The sequence below is a fragment of the Falco biarmicus genome, chromosome 2 (assembly GCF_023638135.1).
Source record: "Falco biarmicus isolate bFalBia1 chromosome 2, bFalBia1.pri, whole genome shotgun sequence".
Classification (NCBI taxonomy): Eukaryota; Metazoa; Chordata; class Aves; order Falconiformes; family Falconidae; genus Falco; species Falco biarmicus.
The window spans coordinates 16,060,379-16,073,933 of NC_079289.1; the positions used below are offsets into that span (position 1 = coordinate 16,060,379).

A 13,555-nucleotide genomic window follows, 5' to 3' on the forward strand; every position below is an offset into this window, starting at 1 on the left:
ATAATTTTCTTACTTAGGCAGTCGTTTGCTTAAAAGATCCTTAAATTCTCCCTTTCTGTAGCCCTTAGCTGACTCTATGGTGTTTTGCAATTCAGTGTGAATATAGAAGTCCCCTCTTCACCTTTGTGGAGTCTTTGTAATTCAATTAAATGTTAGTGAACTTGGTGATCGTTAAGTATTTTCTTGCTGTAGGCCATTTCAAGCTATGTGAGATCTGATTGTAGAATGGAATTTAACGCCAGTCCTACCTCTACCTCACCTAACACACAACCATAAATTTTGGAAATATTGTGGACATACGTGATTCAACCCCATTTCTAACTGGAATGTATATTGCAGACCCATCTCAAGTTTATTCCTATTTTTTGGAATTGCTTCCAGGTTTCCTACTTTTGTTCTTTCTCAAACTTCATAACTCATGGCTGAGACATCCTTTCACAAGAAAGCTTTCCTTTTTTCTACTGAACATTTAAGATTACTCTTGAAGTTGTTCAGTGGTTGAGAGATCCAAGTACATTTCCATACAAAGATTATCAGAGTGGTTAATGGGTACTGTAAGATTTTTTTATAGAAATGATACAGTGAATACAGAGATTCTACTGGAGCTTAAGCTATGTTGTTCATCCTTAGAATTTCCTCCATCTCCAGCATTGAAGGAGCAGAAAAATAGAACTGTGGTCAAACTTTACCAGTACAGAGACGTCCAGAAGCAATGCTTTGCCTATGAATTACCACAGATTTGACTTTGGTGTGAAGAACTGTCGTCTTCATGACTACAAATATGTGCAGTGGAGTTACTTTTTGAAGTCAGTTGCTCAAAGTGCATATGCAGATAGCCAGTCATTTGGGTCATTTGTTTTTAATAAAAAAGGAAACTACTTAAGAGTTGAGTATCTTGTACAGATACTCTAAAAGATAAAGTATTCTCAGGCTCAGGTTGTTAAGCAAATGTTAATGTGAACAGTATATCTCAGATTTAAATCATTGGTAGCTTTTGTTATGCCATTTATGAACTTATCAAAAGACCACAGAAAGATTGCTGTTGTGAATGCTATTTTTGTTAAGAACATGGGTTTCACAGTCTTATAAGCGACTATAGTGTTTGCAAAAAAAAGTTTGCATAACTTATGTGTTTAACGTAACTTGCTTCAATAAGGATTCACAAAGAAGTGTTCGTGACCAGATTCCCTCTTGGATAGAACAGGACCAAGTCTGGGCAGTAGCATCTTTGAAGGTATGCGTCATGTGGCGGGTTGAATTTAACTTAAAAGGCCTTTCGTTTTAGCAAATACTAATTTGGACTTGAATATTCAAATATGTATTTGTCAGATGGAAATATTTTGTTATTTTAAATTGTTTATTCTATCTTTCAGAAACCATGCCTTAATATATACACACTTAAAAAAAAAAACACTTTTTTTTTCTTAATCTTTTTTTTCTGAGCCTTTTCATTTCTTCTTCTCTACTCCATCTAACGTGAATTTCTGTGCACGTGAATGAACATGTCATCTTACTGAGATTAGAAAATACTGTAAGCTTGCCCAAGGTAGTGCCATTTCTATAGAAAGAAAAATATATAGAGGAAAAATTGCAAAGAATATTTAAATAGTTGCAAGTATCTCCTATGTAATGACTTTTGCAAACTGCTTCGTATTGTATTAAAAACCATAAACTGTTAACTGGGGAACTAGTTTTCTACTTACCAGATTTCCATGCAGATCTTTAAAGGTGTTTCACAGTTTGTTACTGCTCAGATCAAGTAATTTCAAACTAAAACAAAAATGACTTTGTTTGGTTTACCTTGCAAGAATCAATGTTGAAGCCCTCTGATCCTGAAGGGAACAAAATGAAAATACTAGTCCTTGAAATTCTGTCCTAGGCTCTTCTTCTGCATGTAGCTCAGCGGCAAGAAGGAAGACCTTGACCAGCTTTTGGCAAGGACTTTTGCTGCTGAATCCAGAGTTCATTATTTTTCATTTCTCTTCACCAAGAATCACGAACAATTGCAATAATGGTGTGGCAAGCATGATTGTTAGGAGATTAAACAAACAAACAGAGAGTAACTGGGTGAATCAGTAGCATGTACTGATAGAAAAAGAGCCTGGTTATGATTAAAGGAAAAAAAATAAAAGTGAAGAACCTAGAAGTTTAAAAAAAAAAAATAGAGCAAATACAGACTTAGCATTTGCAGGGAATAGGTAAACAAATGGTTACTTTTAATACCTACCCCTTTCTTCTTTAACTCTGAGGGTAAAATTGAATTATGTGATATGCACAAATATTTACAGGTTTAGGGTCACAGTGATATTTGGAAACTAAATAAATTACACAATGTCCAAATGGCTATTCTTTATTTTTAAATATGCATTATTTGTTTCGTAGATTTCTCTCCCAGGTCTGTATCAGACACTTTGCTTTGAAGATGAAGGTCTGTGGCGCACTTTTTCTCAGAGCTCTGTGTGTGAACAAGACTTTCCATCTACTATTGTGAAAAGAATTTCATTGTTTCAGCAGGTAATCTTTTCATATTAAATTCTTTTAAATAATTATGAGTTCAGCATTGAAAACAAGTTTTATATCTGAAGAATATAGGTTTCAGGCAGGCCTGGTTGATTTATAAGCAGTGACAGTATCTACATTGTCTTACAGCTTAACTATTTAGTTTAAGGATTTATATTTTTTTTAATATTTATTTATTTTATATTTTTTCTATAATGCTTATTTAGTTCTCTCTTATCTGTCTTTTTTGTATTGGTGTATTGGCTGCAACTGAGTATACCCTGTAAGGAAACAAGCTTTTTATTAATATTCACAGATTTAATTTTATGAATAAGTATTAAAATTCTTTCTTGGTTGCTTTGTTACTGCAGAATTTGTCAGCTTGTTGAGCATCATCAGTTTAGTTCATTGTTAAATGTGCAGACTCACACATCTGACTGAAAGCCACAAAATGCGGTAGCAGCCACTGTTTTTTAGGATAATAGTCAGGAAATACTGCTCTTCCTGAAAGCCTGATGATTAAAGAACTCGCCAGAACTATTGGAGAGGGAAGTTCCTTCCTCCACGGAGGGAACCTTCTCCTCTGGAAGAGAAAAAAGTTATTCCTTTTGTGATTATGGAACTTCACTTATGTTCAGATGATGCAGTGATTTTCCATTGAAGTCACTTCAGATAAAATGAAGGCCTGTCCAAAGAAGGGATGGGGTATAAGACAATGTAATTCCATGCCATTTAGCACTTAAGGGCTCTCTATTTGGAGTTTTTGTGGAGGAGGAGAATTTCTAAAATAGCATGCATGGAATTAGGAACAAACTATTTTGGAAAGAAATTTGTCTGAGTCATATTTGATTTGATGAAATGCAGAAGAGCAATTCTTAAGTGTGCAATGGGTTGTCAAAAATTCTGCTTTTCTAGGAAAGTAAATCTGGAATGATCAGCATATTATCTAGTTCCTTGTGTAGAAAGTATTAAGAATGTTTCTGTTGATGGAATATACTGAAACTACATGGTTACATTTATGTCACTCATAATTTCATTTCTTTCAAACTGTATGTTAAACTTAAAAATAGTGCAGTAGCACTTAGTGTAATCCCAAGCTTAAAAAGTAGTGCTTTCTTAAAAATTTAATGAAGTTCAATTTTTCCTCCAAAACTAAAACCAGATATTCCAGACTTGGAAACCAGAATGTGGCGATAGGTTCAGTATTGTGGTTTGCAGGTCAGCAAGTAAGGGAGTAGAAGAAAGGGTGGCAATTTTAACAAATCCTTTCTACTGAAATTGAATTAGTTGCCTGCAGTTGCCTGCAGTGAACACTTGCAAGAAGTTAACTGACAAAGAGGTAGCTGGTCGGGGAACTGCTAATTTAATTTGTATCTGAATTGATTAGCTCTTCATGTTCTGTAGTCTTTTGAAGAACAGTAAAAGCATCTGTAGAAATAGGATTTTTGAAAGTCAGAATGCCTCAGAAAAAGAAGTTAGATGTAAAACTCTAAAATGTGCTTAAACAAAGGAAATTCTTTCATAACTGATTATTTTGCTGTAGTACTGCACTGAAATCAGAAACATCAGTATTCCAGTGAGGACATTACTGCCTAAATACAGGTATAGAATTTAGATTGCCTGTATAAAACTGTTTGCTTTCTGTCATTCTTGCTACCCATATAGCTACCTTTTTTCGAAAACATTGTAGAAAATGTTCCAGCTTACAAATAGATATTAGATGTAGATCTATCTTCTGATTCTATTAGTAGGATGAGCTACTTACAAAAGAACAATTACATTAGATTATTTTGGAAGAGAATGATGAGATAGCTTTATATTTTTAGAGAAAATAACTTTGTTTTGAGAAGAAGTTTAAAGAATTCAGCCTTCTTAGAAGAGCGTTGCTTTTTAAATTGTCACAATATACTTTTGTAAACTCATCTCCCCTGAATATGTTTTATTTTAAGGTACTTGTGGTCCAGGCTGTCCGACCAGACAGGCTACAGAGTGCCTTGGCTCTTTTTGCATGTAAAACCCTAGGTAAGTTAATTTTTTACCAGGTGTTTCTACACAATAATGTTTTGTTTTTTGGTTTTATGTTTTCTCTTTTATTTTATACTTCTTATGAAATCCCTAAGTTTTAGGGTTTGATCTTATGCTGTGCATGGAAGTGCTTTTAAAATGGTTTGGTTTATGCTGCATAGTGATTTGAAATATAATAAAAGATCTATTACTTTATTTTAATGAATTGTTGAACACTGAAGTGATTAAGAAAGGAGGATAGCTGTTTTTCTAGAAGTTTTACACTGCATCATTTTCCTCAAGACAAAAATTTTCCAAAAAGATACTTTCATCTAATGTAATTTACCATTTAAAAAACATTAGGTGTGAGATTTTGTAAATTGAATCTCAAAAGATTGTTTCATATTTGCAGTAATTTTTTGTCAGTCTCTTGGACTGTAATACAATTCTTACTGTCTGTTTAGAAATACACATAATTTAGAGTGTTTCAATACTGTGATTGTCTGCCTGTTCTAGCCTGTCTGTTTTCTCTCTGAGGTCTATTGTATTCAAAGTTTGGGACTTAAAATTCCAAATAATCTTAATATTGCAATATACCACACCAAAGCCTTCTTTAAGCTTTTAACAGTTAATGACAATATGCGTATGGAAGATGAATAGTGAATGATGAGTGCCTTACTGGGGTGGACACTATAGTTTTAAGAGTCACCCCTGCATTACGTAGGGACAAGGCAGAAATTTTTGGTTTTAATGTGGTACAGTGTTGGGACAGAAGTGAGATTAAAAAAGAAGATTAACTACTTACTGTCTTCCAGACCGCACTGTATTATGTAATTGGCTAGGTCTATCTTGATACCAGTTCCTTGGAAGCATTCTACAAGGGAATGTTTTTTTGGTAAATGAAACTACAGCCTCACTGAGGAAGGCACACACCATTTGTAGGCAAAGTTTCATCCACAGATTTTTTTCGTGCATACCAGTGAGATCTTATTTTGAGATCATGTCATAAATCATGACTAACACTTTCCAACTAATAAAAGGGTTCATGCCTGTACGAATATTTTTTTTCATATTTTTTTCTGCCATGTCTTTTTCAGGGTCCTTGCTCTGAAACTTCTTAAACAAACTGTTTCACTTAGTTCAAAAGGGAACTATTAAGTTTCCAATCTCCTTTGGCTGTTTTCCTGTGAGAAAAAAAGAGTTCCGAAAGAGTTGTAATAGCCTATGAGAAAACCTTCCACTTCTGTTCCATCCAGATATGGCTTTTTCCTTTTTTCATCTTTTACATACATTTTTAAATTTATGGGTGAAGGGAAATTAAAATAATTTCTTTTGAAGATAAAGTTCATAAGAATTTTCTATAAACGTGTTTTGTGGGCACCCGAAGCATGCTTGTTTTTTTATTTTGCATGCTATACTGAAATGCACTATGTTAGCAAAAATCATATTGACAATATACTTCCAAATCATTCCATATTGATCATTGAGTTGTTTTGGGTTTTTTTCATATCTGCTTTAACCTAGTTTTTGAGTCTGGCTACATCAGAAGTAGTATTTAAGGAAGCTTAATTTTAATTACCTACATGTTCATATTCTTAAAAAAAGCAATAAAGATACACAGAAAGAATATCAGTGCAGGCTAAGCAAGTATTTTATTCTCACACACCATTTTCTATAAAGTAGATCAGAGTTCTCATGGTCACATTGCATCTAAGCCAAAATAAAATTGCTTGCAAAATAATAATGATAAAAATATTTCCTGCTTTCTCTATTGGCATTGTTAATGGTAATAATACATCTACGGTTATTTTTGCACATTGTTTTTCTATGTACAGATCACCAACTAAAGGAATTTTAACAAGCATTTTGAGTTCAAGTTCCAGCTGCTGTAAATTGGTTTAATTGCATTGTCTTTAGTAGACAAGTTCTGTGAAAAGTTGTTCATTGAGTTGCTGGAAGCTTCATCTGTTTATGAAAAATGTGAAGTTTGCACCCTCTGCCAAACTTTGTATTTATATGTCAGGTCTGTCTGTCTTCCCCTTTGTTTTCCGTTTCCCACTTCAGACATTTTCTGAAAAGTTACTTGCTCTCACATATGCTTTTTCTTCTCATGTCCAGATGTCAGTTTAGATAGTTAAGATTTAAGAAATTCTGTCAGAATTTAACATGGAGGCAGAAAAGTATGTCAGGAATTCCCACTCTGATTGCATAGTTATTATCTGGAATATGAGTGCTTATTTATTTACCCTGAAAACACTGGACTCCTTTTTTTCAGTTCTCTAAACATAGTCCTGGCTGCATATAGCTTCTCTCATATTCTTATATTCCAGCTCTTCTCTTTTTGTATGTTTTCTTGAAGACTTTACTGTAAAGACTGCAGTTTATATTCATCAAGCTGGAAGGCCAGGCGCCATTTTGATGCTTGTGTCTTTTTCTTAACAATATAGGGTACCTTCTACCTGCATACTGTAAGAATTTTTTTCTTATAGGACCAGTCTTATGATCTCCATTAAACATAACTTTGACAGCCAGATGATTTCTAAAGTGCTTAATGATGCACTCGATCCTGTGTAATCACTTTTATTTCCATGATAATTCTAATTCTAGGAATAAAAGAATTATCTCCATCGCCTCTGCATTTGAAACGTCTGTATAAAGAGACTCTGGCAATTGAGCCCATCTTAATAATTATTTCTCCTGGTGCCGATCCTTCTCAAGAGTTGCAAGAACTTGCCAGTGTTGAAAGAAATACTGAGTGCTACCATCAGGTCAGTCTTAGATAAGCATAATGATTAAAAACCACAATGTGTAAAATTTTACAGTAGTAATATCTGTTGTACCTTGGTTTTTAATGAAGTTAGTATGTGAAAGCATGGGTGTCTATGTGTTTGTTGTTCCCACCTATCTTGCCATGAACTTCTGATATCATTGGCAAAATGGGTTGGAGAGACACAACGATCCTCACAGAAGTAGAATCAGCACGAGAGGTATTCCTCCAACTTGGAGAAAGGAAAAATGAGTAGATGGAGGAGAACAAAAGAGACTAAGAATTGTCATACATGCTGAAACATTATCAGTTTTAGTGTGGAGTAATTGAAATATGAACAAAACCCACCAACAACTAGACTGCATAATTTTCTCTGCTTGTAGGACTTACATATTTCTTTATTCAACAGAAAACATAAAATCAGATGTTCACTGTTTGTGAACACTTCGGTATTTTGTGAAATTCTGTAAGATAGTTTAAGAAGTTTTACAAGTAAGTGTTAACCAATTAATTGCTGATGGGAGTCCTTGAACAGAACTGTTATATTTCAAGTCTTTTTAAAAAAGTGTTTAAGATCAACCATGCAGGAAGGCTCTCAGATTTCAGGAATAGGCATGCAACATTAAAAATATTTGCCCAGCCAATATAACAATTGTTTTTTGTCATGGTATACAGCTTGTTCCCAGTTTTGCATTTGACACAAAACTGAACTGGGTGAAAATAAGTCACTTTAATCAAGAATTGTAGTGCTAAGAGATCACTTTATATTTTCTATGTCTGTTTCAAAATTAGATCTATGCAGAGGTGTTGAAAACAACTTTTCTTTTTCTAAGAAGGAATTTACTGTAGCTGTTAAATTCATAGAATAACCTAGGTTGGAAGGGACTTCTGGATATCATCTGTCTCAATTCTGTGCTCAGAGCAGGGAGATCCTTCCTCCAAGGGTGGGGATCATCCCACAATATCTCTGGGCAACTTGTTCCAGTATTTGACAGCTCTCACAGGAGAATGTTTTTCCTAATATCACATCAGTATTTCCCATGTTCCAGCTTGTTTGCATTGACTCATGTCCTATTACCACGTGCCTCTGAAAGAGTCTGGCTCTATCTTCTGTGCAGTCTTCAGTAAGTTAGTTGTAGACAGCAAGAAGGTCTCCTGATTGCTTGGCTAAACAAAACCTGCTAAGCGTGCCCTGATCATGTTGGTGGTCTGCTCTGGAGTTAGTTACTTCAATATGACCACGTCTGTCTTGTACTGGGGAGCCCAAAACTGGACACAGTACTGCAGATGTGGTCTCGCAAGTTCCAAAGAGAGGGAAAGGATCACTTCCCTGGACTTGCTGAATGTTTTTACTAATACAGTCCGTTATGGGATTGGCCTTTGTTGCAAGGCCTTGTTGTTGACTCATATCCAACTAGTCCACTAAGGTTTCCTTTTCCCCAAAGCTGCTTCTAGGCAGACCCTAGCTTCTACTATTGCATGGGATAATTCCATTCCAGCTGCAGGACTTTGCATTTACCTTGTTGAACTTCATGAACTGCCAGCCTGTTTCTCCAGGTTGTTCAGGTCTGAGTAGTAACCCTGACTTCCAGCGTATGGATTGCTCACCCTTCTTACACCTCTTTGGTGTTATCCATGAGTGCACTCAGTCACATTACCCATGTCACTGATGAAGATATTAAACAGTATTTGTCCTGGTACTGATCTCTGAGGGATACTGCTAGTTACTGGCTGCCAGCTGGACTTTGCACCAAGGACCATCCTGTGAGCCCAGCAGTCCCGCCATTTTTCTGCATAACTTATTTTACACTTCTCCGGCCCATATGTCTCTGATTCGGTGATAAAGAGGATATGGGAGACTGTCAAAAGCTTTACTAAAGTCAAGGAATACAGTATTCACTGGCATGTCCTTGTCCACAGTGGCAGTCACCTTATCATAGAAAGCAATGAAGTCAATCAGGCATGAGTTGCCTTTGGCAAATCTGTATTGGCTACTCTTTACCACCTCTGTGTTCTTCATGTGTTTAAAAATGGCTTCTAAGAGTGCTTGCTCCATAACTTTTGCAGGGACTGAGTGGAGGCTGGCTAGCCTGTAATCAACGAGATCTTTCTCCTTGTCCTTCTTGAAGATAAATGTGACATTTTCCTTTTCTATGAGTAAACACCCCACATCAACATAACCTTTTGAAGATGAGAGCAGGGAGTGACGTTAGCTGATCCCCCAGCATTCTTGGATGCATCCCATCTTGTCCTGTGGACTTTTTTATTTCTAAGTGTGTTGAGTGATTCCTAAATCTCTGTCTCTACTGTGGGTATTGCTTCACTCCTGCTTGTAGGTGTATGAGACCTGGGAGGCCTGAGAATAAGCCTTAGCAGTGAAACCTCAGACTGAAAGGGCATTGAGTACCTCAGCCTTTTCCATGTGTTTTGTCATTATATGCCATGCCCCACCAAGCAGTGGGCTTGCAACTGTCCTTGGCTTTCCTTGGCTGACAGGAACCTTATATAATTCAAGAAATGTGAAGTCCTCTCCCTGTGAAAGGAGAAACCCTTGCAATGATGCAGGCCATAGATAGACTGTCTGGGGAGAACCTCTGCTGAAAAGGACTGGAGGGTTTCTGTAGATGACAAACGGCATGAGTCAACCTTGTGCCCTGTCAGCAGAGAAGTCTTTGTGATGACCTAATAACAGCCAATATAATAATTATTATAGGTGATGACCTAATAACAGGTCAATACAAGACCTACAAGAAGGTGATTGAGAAAATGGACCCAGACTCTTTGCAGTCAGGCATGGTGGAAAGAAGCAATGGGTATAAATGGTAACAGGATAAGTTATGACTGGATGTAAGGAGGAACTTTTTCACCATGAGAACAGTCAGATTTCCCAGTGCAGTCTCCATCCTTGGTGGTTCTCAAGAGTCCACTGGACAAAGCCCTCAGCTCGTAGTCTGATCTTTCACAGCTGACCCTACTTTGAGCAGGAGATGGGACTAGAGACCTTCCAAGATCCATTCCAACTCAAATTGTTCTATGAAACAAGTGATTTCCTAATATTCCTAATACACAGTACCAGTACACTTTATATCTCTCTGTAAAACATTATTTCCTTTGTCATTTCAAACATTCAGGGGAGGGGAATTACTGCCTAGGTGATCACTGGTTAGCATAGAAATGGAAAATGTCAAGTTTAATGTTGCTTTTAAATAGTCCTTGAAATTGTTCCTTTCCTGGAATGTGCACTGATGTAGTATATTTTTCCTATCAAATTGTGAAGATTTAAATCCTACTGCCAGCTTATCTAGCAGGGAACGTTTCAGAACGCATATTTCCTACTCTGCCACATGGCTTTTTGTGTTTATCTAAAATATCCTTTAAAAGTTGGACTTTTAAAATGTAACATGACATGGTATTTGATTAAGGAGTGCTACTCAAAGCTGAATCATCTGAAAATTGTGCTACTAATGAGAATACTTGGCTGTTACTTTTTCCCTGCACTTTCTCATGTAATTTGAAGAGAACATAGGTCAAATTTTGCTTCATTGTTGAATTATTTCTCATATGGGATAAAGTACTGACCACTGAATTTGTGCAGTGTACTACCATATTGTCTGGTGACTTTCAGTTATCTTATTTTTGCTGTTTTAAGTAATTTCAAGATGATATGCTCAATTTTATTTAGGCAGATGATATCTTTGTCTCATCATATAAAGCTAAGGGCCCAAGTTTCTTTGATTCAGTACAGTTTTAGGATAAAAAAACCAGGATGGATTTCCTCTTGGGGGATAGTTGATGAAGTCATAATAATCACAATATTTTATTTTGCTGTAGCAGTAATGCCAAGACAAGACTTTTCTGATGGACTCAAACCACTTTCTTTTCAACTTGTTTGGTTCAGGGTTTTTTGTTACATACAGCTTCCAATGAGTTTCTAAGGGAGAACTAAGGTGAATGTACTCTACAGGTAGTCTGTATTGCAGTAATTGTGTCACAGAACAAGTCCTTTATTTTCAGTTTTCACTAATTTGTCTGAAAATCCAGTTTTGGATCTTTGTGGGTTTGGATCCATTTGAAGATCCAAGTTTATTTTAGCAGCAATATGGTACTATAAAAAAAATGAAGAAAAGTCTGTTGGTTAAGCTATTCGTATTTCCCAGTTGGAAAAAGAGCAGCCTTAGTTTTTCACTCATCTTAGTATGAAATTGAGTGTTTCTGTTCAAAGGAAGTACTCCTAACTTGCAGTCAAAATAAACTTTGTTCTCATTTATCTCTTGTTTTTGTTGTATCAGCAGTTCTGCAGTAATACAGTTTAGTGACTGATACTGAAATTACTTTTTGAGTTCTAAGGGAGTGCCATCACTGTCACCATGTGATGCATGTTTTTTCCATAAAAAAGACTAGGTAATATTGTTTCTTAACAGACTGGTTAGGTTGCAAAGAAAAAACTAAGTTTTCCTTAATTTCCCCCCTACTTTAGTAGCCTATCGCATTAGAGAAAATTCTGGTTACTTTTAGCACACCTTCTTTTTTACATATGTGCTCTAACTTGGAAATAACAATTTTGTATTATACTGTTAAATGAGGTATGATAAGTTTGTGATACAACTGTGTCTGTCATTTCAGATTGCAATGGGCCAAGGCCAAGCTGACCTGGCTATTCAAACTTTAAAAGAATGTGCACACAATGGAGAATGGCTGTGTTTAAAGAACCTGCATCTTGTTACATCTTGGCTTCCTGTATTGGAAAAGGTGAGGGTGACTAGAGAAGAATGTATTGGAAACCTGACAAAATTAGCATGCACCATTTCTGAAGCATTTCAGGCTTTTCCATGGTGATGTTTAAAATTCCAGTAATTTAAAAATAAACTTCTGCGGGTTTCTCAGTCATGAATAAGGTGAAATGCTTCATACCTAAGCAGCTCCTTCCTTTGTGTGAGCACTTTAATTTTCATGAAGTGTAGAGTATTTCTGAAAAATGAGTGAACAAATGTTCCCATTAGGATTTCTGATACTTTATGGGATAGTGCCCATGTTTGCTGAACTCTGCATCTATATATGCTTAAATTTGTTCTTTTTTTGTTTCAGTTCTAGGACTTTATTTTTAGTAGTTCTTTTTTGATAAGTGTAACTTGTGTCTGAGTCACTAAGAGGTTTTTGCTAATTTGAAATGAAATGTCTGATGTTTTATAGAAATGCACTTAGAGCATGTAAAATCGTTAACTTGCTAACTAAATCAAAGTGCCTTTACAGGTATATCACTCTGAAATCCATAAAACAAACAAACTAAAAAATAAAAAAGGTGGGGAATTCCTATAAACAGTTACTACAGTCTTAATTTTCCAGTTTCTAATGATTGAGGGATTGTTCATAAACTATACTCCATGCACATAAGCTTGCAGTCTGTCTTCTGTCTGGTAATGGCTATGTGGCATTTAAGTACCTTTAACATTCTTCTAAACCATTTTGAAAAAATGGAGAGGCAAAAGGAGATAACATTGACATGTGTCATCTACTCTGAATGTCGTAATGAACTGTAAAGGAGTGTTTGTAAGCCTCATAGCAATTATAAATTTCCAGATCTTGCAAATATTAAAATGTGGATATGTATCAGAAGTTTCTTATTGTTTCCACAAGAACATAATACTGAATGTGCTAAACTTCTGCTGAGCTTAATAGAGACTGAAATTTGCTGATGTTTGACTCAGCACATCCCCTTGTCTGTTTAGCATACCATTAGCCAGTGTGAGGCTATACAGTTCATATGTTTGAACATCCTCTTAAGAGAGACCTGCATAGTTACAACTCAATTCCATCCAGGTATATACATTTAGTTCTCACAGTCTTTCCATTTGAGAAGATGAAATATGCCTTCTGGTCAATGTGAACTTTACCAATAGTAAGATGTGAAGGTATCATCTTTCAGCTGACTGCCCTTAGCTGTATTCTAGCCAAACACAATGTATCAGAGCATGCATGCTGTAGGTGATTGTGCTTGAACCAGCGTGTAAATTCTTTTGTTATTTTTAGTTAAATCTCCAAGGCTATGGATCATTTTTATGTCTTAGTTTGTCTCCCGTAACATCCTCATAGACAAAATGATGAAATAACAGACATGATTGTACCACAGTGAAGTAGATTGAAAACTGGTGTAACTGTGTCTCAAAGGGGTTTTGTCAGTGGCAAAAAATCCAGCTGGAGGACCATCATCAGTGGTGTGCTCTAAGCATTGATACTGTGGCCAACATTGTTTAGCATCTTAATTAATTATGTGAATAATGGGACAGC

The 13,555-nt window shown here is 35.9% G+C and overlaps 1 protein-coding gene across 2 annotated transcripts in view; it reads left to right on the forward strand.

Moving 5' to 3' along the window:
* The window catches only part of DYNC2H1 (dynein cytoplasmic 2 heavy chain 1), a 178,024-nt gene that overhangs the window by 91,968 nt on the left and 72,501 nt on the right, over window positions 1-13,555 (forward strand). For both annotated transcript variants that reach the window (XM_056327288.1, XM_056327289.1), the window contains exons 73-77: window positions 1,157-1,234; window positions 2,383-2,514; window positions 4,449-4,521; window positions 7,111-7,271; window positions 11,894-12,019. In XM_056327288.1, coding sequence (XP_056183263.1) covers window positions 1,157-1,234; window positions 2,383-2,514; window positions 4,449-4,521; window positions 7,111-7,271; window positions 11,894-12,019 — 570 coding nt within the window. The remainder of the gene's footprint in view (window positions 1-1,156; window positions 1,235-2,382; window positions 2,515-4,448; window positions 4,522-7,110; window positions 7,272-11,893; window positions 12,020-13,555) is intronic.